The sequence below is a fragment of the Macrobrachium nipponense genome, chromosome 13, assembly GCF_015104395.2.
Source record: "Macrobrachium nipponense isolate FS-2020 chromosome 13, ASM1510439v2, whole genome shotgun sequence".
Lineage (NCBI taxonomy): Eukaryota > Metazoa > Arthropoda > Malacostraca > Decapoda > Palaemonidae > Macrobrachium > Macrobrachium nipponense.
The window spans coordinates 31,906,626-31,914,475 of NC_087206.1; the positions used below are offsets into that span (position 1 = coordinate 31,906,626).

Sequence of the window (7,850 nt, forward strand, 5' to 3'; positions counted from 1 at the left end):
GTGTGGGCATTTGCCTTGTAAGTTAGGACAAGTGAGTATTAGGGATGAATTGTTTATTAGTTTTCTTATTCCTTAAGGGTAATAAAACCGAATTGCCTTCTTATTTACAGCACAGCTAAGGCATGATTGAACAGTGACGTTTGTGGTGATTACAGCGTCGGTTATTACGATGCGATTATTCTTTGTTCTGCCTCGTTTGCTGTGGCTGTGATGGTGAACTGGGGTATGACATTTGATGGTGAACGCCCTCGCTCAATGATCAATTGATTCCCAGTCATTATGACTTTATTTCGTCCAGGCCTTCTCTTCTCACTATCTTATCAGTTACCCCTTTCCTCAAGTTACAGTTCCGATAACAATGATAGAAACATTTTTCTTCCTGTCTCCCCTCCAAAGTGGAATGTGGCGGAAAAGTAAAAAAAATGGAATTTAGAACTTGGTGGCGGTACTCCTAATGTCACAACTGGTAACTTGAATGGGTTATCGTGTAGTCCTGCTTTGTTTATCACCTTGAAACTTGCAGATTCTGTATGTGTTCGATAACGAACGGTTCCACGTTATGACTGCTAGATACCAAAATGAGAGTTTCGTTATAGCATTCAAGCCTAGCTGTGTTTATCTCTAGATAAAGCAAATGTACACAGGCATTACTGTCGAGTTATTGTCCTAAATTCTAAAGGTGTCAGTGTTTCATAGAAAACGAGAATTCTCTCACTGAGTCGAACTAGACTATAATGCATTACTTGTCCCAATTAGAAAGAGTATGCTTCAAAATCTCTTCTACAAACTGGCAGAATAAAGTCTACTTTCCTTGTCTATTTTCATTTAATATATTGCATTTTGGGTTGATTATTCGACCATCCTTTGTAAGCCGCATTTAACGGTGACCATAAGATAGAAAGGGTTAGTCCTGGAGCCAGGGATTATGTTATTTTTATTTATTTATTTTTTATGCTCATGATCTTCGCGGCCTCCAAATTAATATCCAGTTATTTCCAAAAGTTGTTTCACTTTTTCTTAAATCATGTAATTGCGTACATATAATTCAATAGGTGTTACACTGATCTTAAGGGGATTTTTGGGATAAACTAAGAACTGGGTCATTATTCTATACGAGAAGATTTCTCGAGCCATCTCTAAAATAGAGCCTTCATTTTTAAGGCAATTAAACAAATAACTGAACGAAGTCTCTGTTATATCTCCAAATTCGAATAATGTATGTAATTGCATGAATACAAAGATCGCGAGTGAATTTTATTGAGGATATACTTATGTATACGTATATGTATGGATGTAAGGAACCGTATCATTACTATCATCATCCGAAAGGCTCTTTGCATGCACCACATTGCGTTGATCATAATGATGACGATAAAAGTTACCGTACCGCGACAGGCATATGTAGACGTATATCCCATATAAAATTTACGCACATATTTGTGTATTACATATATGATTCGTATTTGGAAATACTATAGGTACTCGAGGCTTCGTTCGGTTGTTGGCGCGAATACCTCTCTCAGCTTTTGAGTCGCCCTTTGATATTAGCATATTTATTTATTCATATATTTATGCATTTACAACCCCGACGGAAATAAAAATGGAAGTTGCGATGGTGCTACGCAAGGTGTGTATTCTCTGCCTTACTCTCGCCGTGGGAACCATTACTCCTCTTGAAATGCTTATTCCATCATTGTAGACGTCTTCATGAATACTTACATCTACATTACATTTCCTTGCTTTTCATACGTGATATTATTTTCATAAGCCTTTCAGACTGTCAGTGTTACAAGGACGATGGAAGCTTCTAATTTTGCTCGTGGAACTTCCATTTGTCTTAATGTATTTTCTGTCGTTATGTTGGCAAAGTCTTCCATTTTCATTTGAGTTTCGTAGATTATTTTTGTTTGGAATAAGTGCCCGGATATTTTTATATTCGAAAGATATTTCTTATGAAAATAGCAGTTTGAGAAGCAGTCCAGCGAAGTTTTTCCGATCAATGAGCATATTTTGTCGGTCATTCTCAACAAATAATCGTTATTAATATATCAAGACATGTATCGAAGTTAGCAGATCACTTCAGTAAAACCTTAGCTGTTCTTTACCCTTTTTCGATTTAGAACTCTGTAACATATCGTTTTTTTGTCTTGGTAACAGCTTCAATATCTTTGTTTTCCAACAACGAAGTTCTTCATTGGAGATACGTAATTCCTGAGGCAGTTGTCATGGATCAAAGATTCTGGAGACAAGTGAGCGCCATGTTCATTTCACTCTTAAACACCCAGAGAAAAACGCCTGGACGTTAAAAAATTGGTTTTTTACTATAGATTATTATATATATATATATATATATATTGATTTTATATATATATATATATATCTATATATATATCATATATATATATCTATATATATATATATATATATATATATATATATATATATATTCATATGTATGTATAAATGAATATGATAGATATGTATATGTATATTTTCATTCTTCAAATGACTGCGTTCTATAATAAAAATAAAAACTGTTCCCGAATAAATTATTATGATTCACGAAGCGTTTGTTTTTCTTTCATAAACATTCGGTTCCATGTAAAACAGCCAAACGAGTTCGTCCATTGTATGGTTATTGGTGCAAGGCGTAACATCAGAAAAAGTATTTCGAACTGGGCTTACAATGATTGTGTTCAATATGGCTGTCTGATCTCTGAAAAATATATATACCTGATTCAGGAAAAGACTCGTCCATTTTGTATTGTTCTGCAGGAAATTTTCACCAAATCCAGCTTAGGTCATCACGTCTCTGTAGGTTTTACGTAGATAGTGATCTATTAATGAAGCATCCCCAAGTTGCGTCGTCCAGAACTTAACTTATATTAATCGCGATATTTCAGTCTATTCAGTAAACGTGTCACGAGCACACTGGCCGTGTAAATGACCTACTAAATGGAATAAGAGAGGTTAGTCACCACGTCGCTATTTCTTCTAAAACTGAAAACGGGTTTTGAGGAGTTAACTATCACGCACGTATCAGGACGCGAAGCCCCCAACCCCGCGCGCCCCGTCCCCCAGCAATTGCTCTATAACGAAGTTGCTATACTGTGGGCGGGTTCTCAAGCAGGTTGTCCTGGGGATCCTTCAGGAGGGGGGCGGGGATCCGGGGACCCAGGCCGTGGTTGGGTTGGTGAAACGGAACCTTTCGGGTGGAAGTAGGGGGCGAAGCGGTGAAGCCCCGGGGCGAGGGGAGGGTAGACGGGCCTGGGCAGCCTCACGCCTCCCTCAGCCCCGCCGGAATTACTGCTCGATTGCGAGGTGGTTCCGCTGCCCACGCTAGGCACTGTGCTCACGCCCGAGGGGCTTGTGTGGGCGGCGGCCGCGGCCGTGATGGAGGCGTGGTGAGCGAGGAGAGTTGCATTGACCTGATTGAGACCGTGGAGCGCTGCCCACTGCGACCACAGCTGCAGGGAGAAATTAACCGAAGAGGAAGGCCCCGAGGTGGCTCGTCCTGCTCCCAGACTGTACAACTGGGACAGGGCTGGGGGCAGGTTGCCCAGACCTCCGAGCCCCGATCCTATTCCGGAGCCAATGCTGGGCGACAAGCCGGATCCCATGGCACCCGAGGAGAACGAAGAGGAAGGAGGGGCCAGAGAGCTGGTGGCGAGCGAAGTCGTGGGTGTTGTGGGTGTTGTGGAATGAGAGGAACGGAAGAACATGTGGGCGCGGGCCGCGAGAATGGCCCTTTCTTCCAACGTGAGGGGCGAGGCGGTGCTGTGGTGGGCGTCGAGCGATGGCGCCAAGGCATTCCGGAAGTAAGGGTGTTCAGACAGCATCGTTTCCATCGTCTCTCTGCAAAGAAATTATAAATAAAAATTAGTATCTATAAGAAACTTCTTATTAAATTTAATTGCTGTTGATTTGGAAGAAGCTGGTGGTTTATACCCCTTTTCTGAGATCAAAACTAAGGCGCAGTGCTATTTATTTCTACCTGTTACAGGAACATTAGTATTGATTGCCCTGTACTTAAGGAGATGCTATTAAAGACACTGTCAGCGAATGGCCACCATGTTCAAAAAATAATAGAAAACAAGAAGTACTCTTACAAGAGTTAGTAAATTAAAATTTTTTTCCTTTTTTTAAATAGACACGCCATACAATCCCGAACCAATTTATGATATAGGTTAAGCGCAAGAATCTATAAAGCATATTTTGACGGAATGCCAGAAATATTAACGCACAAGAAACTTATATTTTAAAAACCACACAATAAAAAGAAGTTTCAGCTGAAAATGACACATTTTCTCTTGAAACAGTTCTAAAATGTTTACAACACTGCAACGTCGTCTTAAAATCTAATTTATTACAGATAAATTTTACATATATAATTACTAACTAATCCTTCGGGCCAGTCCTAGAGGAGTTCTTTCAACTCATTGGTCTGGCTGGAAAAAAAGCTTAGGAGATATAGATTACGGGTGCCGAAAAATGTCTGTACAAAAAAAATAAATAAATAAATATTTGTTTAGGAGTCCGCCTCTCTCTCTCTCTCTCTCTCTCTCTCTCTCTCTCTCTCTCTCTCTCTCTCTCTCTCTCTCATTATCGATTTATAGTTAGAAACAGAAAAATTTCTTCCTTACAGTTGAAGCTCATTTAGTATACATAATTGTAAAGATAATAGTATTGTTTATGAAATAGGCACAAGCGCCTCAATGGCATGAACTGTATGGTCTTGGCCTGCCACCTCGGTGGCCGCGAGTTCGATTTTCGGGCATCCCACTGAGGGGTTAGAGATGTGTATTTCTGGTGATAGAAGTTCACTCTCGACGTGGTTCGGAAGTCACGTAAAGCCGATATTCCCGTTGCTGAATAACCACTGATTCCATGTAACGTAAAAACACCATACAAACAAACAATGCTACGTTTATAAAATAGACTGCTGAGAGAGAGAGAGAGAGAGAGAGAGGAGAGAGAGAGAGAGAGAACGGTAGGTCACAAATGGCACGTAATCTTGATAAGCGATGTACTAATTGTACTGGTAGCAGTATCGTGCACAAAATCAGCCCTGTCGGTCTTTCTGGTGAAGCCTCTCTAGGATGGATACTGCGTTATTTAATATTCTTGTCTAGTGTTCATAACAGATAATTATATTTCCCGTAAATTTCCTCGCAGTGGGTAATGCACCATGTAAAAAAATAATCAGTACAAATAAAATAAACATGACTCAGTACTGATAAATTCACCTTTACAAAAATTCAGATTCCTTTGGTTTGTCCATTATCAATTCAAGCTGAAACAACAGGTACGAGGAAGCGATAAATTCGCCTCGGATGAGTGGTTACATAAGAATAATGACGAGGGAATGTGTAATATCAGCTGAACTCGATGTAATGGGGATACTTATTTCCCAACATTTTTCCTATCTAAATATTGTAAATCATGATTAAATCAGTTAGAGGCGTTGTTTTTTATAGCTTGGCCCAACGCTCTCCGTCATTATTCATGATTTGAACATGGAAAACAATACATAATATTTTTTCGGTAAGCAAACCGTGTCGTAGAATTGATGTAAAATGTCCCTGGCATGGCCGTCAGTTATTTTCTGTCAACAGACTTATTAGTATATTCGGGTGAGTCTTGAGCTGCCGGAGGGAATGTGTTCTCGCTCAAAGATGCAAATCCAGCGCTGGAATATCGATCGGGAGAAGGAAGTCAGAATGTGTTAGCGTTGTGTCCGCATTTATAATGCAGAGTATCAGGTGTAACGGAACACACCTTGACGGTGTCATAAAGCCTTCAATCGCTCATACGAAACAATATTCGAGGCTGCGAAGTCAACCCCCGGCCGAATCAGCCGTTACGAAGGCAAATGTCAAAAGAAAACGCATTTGTCTTAGTTTCCCGCGATGCATAAATCTCCCCCGAAGTGCGAATAAATCTCTATAAAGGCAAATTACAGTAGCGCGTAAGTGTCGCCGCAGAGCGACTAAATCGATTTACATAATGCTGCGCCTTGTCCTGTCCTTTTTGACGCAATCAGGAAAGGCATAAGGGAAAATACAAGCATACATACATAAATAAAGGTATAAGCCACGAAGGAAAGATAAACAACGGAGTAGCTGCAAGATCTTTCGACTCGGCGTCCTTTACTTAGCAGACAAACTGACATACATGAGAAGCTGAGAGAGGACAAGGAAGGGTCGTATAAGTGACAGTTTCTCATGTATGTCAGTTTGTCTGCTAAGTAACTGACGTTGTTTATCTTTCCTTCGTGGCTCGCGATTCTGTTATACATATGTACATAAATATACACACGGAAGAAACCTCTAAATACTTTTATTTGTCGTTCTCAGATTAAAAATGTAACATCGACTAACTGCAGACGTTGTGATGCATGTATACAATAACAACAAAAACACTGAAAACATTTACTTCATACATACGTACGTATACATCTGTAAATTGATTATAAAGCAGCTATTATAATAGCTAAATAGTTAAATATATAATCGTTCGTAAATGGCTAGCATATCGTTTTAGTAACACACTTGCCTACAACATGAAAACATACACTCTTTGTAATCTTATTTAACAACTAGACAGAAATAGAGGAAAACACATCCATGCTATTTATATATACACACTTACATACATAATGTACGGTGGCTGGCCTCAATGAATTACCATTCATGTACGCATGTATATGTATAAGCACGGAAACTGAACACAAGTGATTTCCCCAATCGATAAATATAATAGCAGCAGAGACCGAGAACCGGGGAACCTGTTTCATAATTCAATAACCTCAATCAGTGATACCATCTGTTCAACTCCCCCTCACCTCCCCTCCCCTCTCCTCCCTCCCCCCGACCTCCCCATTCAATCTGTATAAAGTCCTTTCCAATTCGTCTCTCGCTTTTTCGTCTACCTGTGTGTGTATGTTTTTTTATCATTGTGTTTATAGCATTTATGACATTAATCTATCTAACTGTCTGTTATCTATCTATCTATCTATCTATTTATCGATTTATCTATCATCATATATATATATATATATATATATTATATATATATATATATATATATATATATTTCATGTGGTTCTTACAACATTTTGATTTCGTTAAATATTCATTGTTGTTTGTGTTGTTATAAAAAGGATGTTATCGCAGATTTATGGCCTACTTTTGTTCCCATTTACTGTAGGTATTAATAATAATAATGATAATTTCCTAATTACTGTAGGTAATAATAATAATAAAATAATAATATTAATGCATGGTTGCAACTCGTAACCACCAACGACATACGATGAAGCGTTGCCAACTCGTCTCTGAAACCTGATGAATGAACCTCACCTTTAGGGATTTCGATTTCATTATGTTTTATTTCTGATTGGGAGAGACGGCGGATTTCGCGTAAGGTCTTCTCCTATCGTAATTCATTCTTTATTTCGTCCGGCCCCATGTCTTTATTCATTAACTTTCGCGTCGGAGCGCCGTACGTCATCCTGATGAATGGATGCAGAAGGATAACGTCTTTATGGACGATGCGTATTTCCTTATTTTTTTTTATTTTTTAGTCCGGAATTTCGTATTTCTTTTACGTTATAGTTCGGGATGAAGAGAGAAACTTATAAGCAATTGGAGGAATGTTTATTTCTGTAGAATTTCATGTTTCTTTTTACATTATTTTGTTAGGATAAAAAAGGAATCTAAGAGAAATTGCTTTTTTTTCTCGGTTGAATGTAAATAAATTTAGTAATATTCAGAGGGCGAAAATTGTTTCCTTCTTTTATTCACGCTCATATTTAATTTTTATATATATATATATAACTTCTCGATAGA

General features: G+C 38.6%; 1 protein-coding gene across 1 annotated transcript in view; it reads right to left on the reverse strand.

The window, feature by feature from the left end:
* Positions 1 to 2,481: 2,481 nt before the first annotated feature.
* LOC135225726 (T-box transcription factor TBX20-like) overlaps positions 2,482 to 7,850 on the reverse strand; it is a 312,868-nt gene continuing 307,499 nt past the window's right edge. Inside the window, exon 8 of the mRNA XM_064265104.1 lies at positions 2,482 to 3,855. Coding sequence (XP_064121174.1) covers positions 3,123 to 3,855 — 733 coding nt within the window. The 3' untranslated portion in view covers positions 2,482 to 3,122. The remainder of the gene's footprint in view (positions 3,856 to 7,850) is intronic.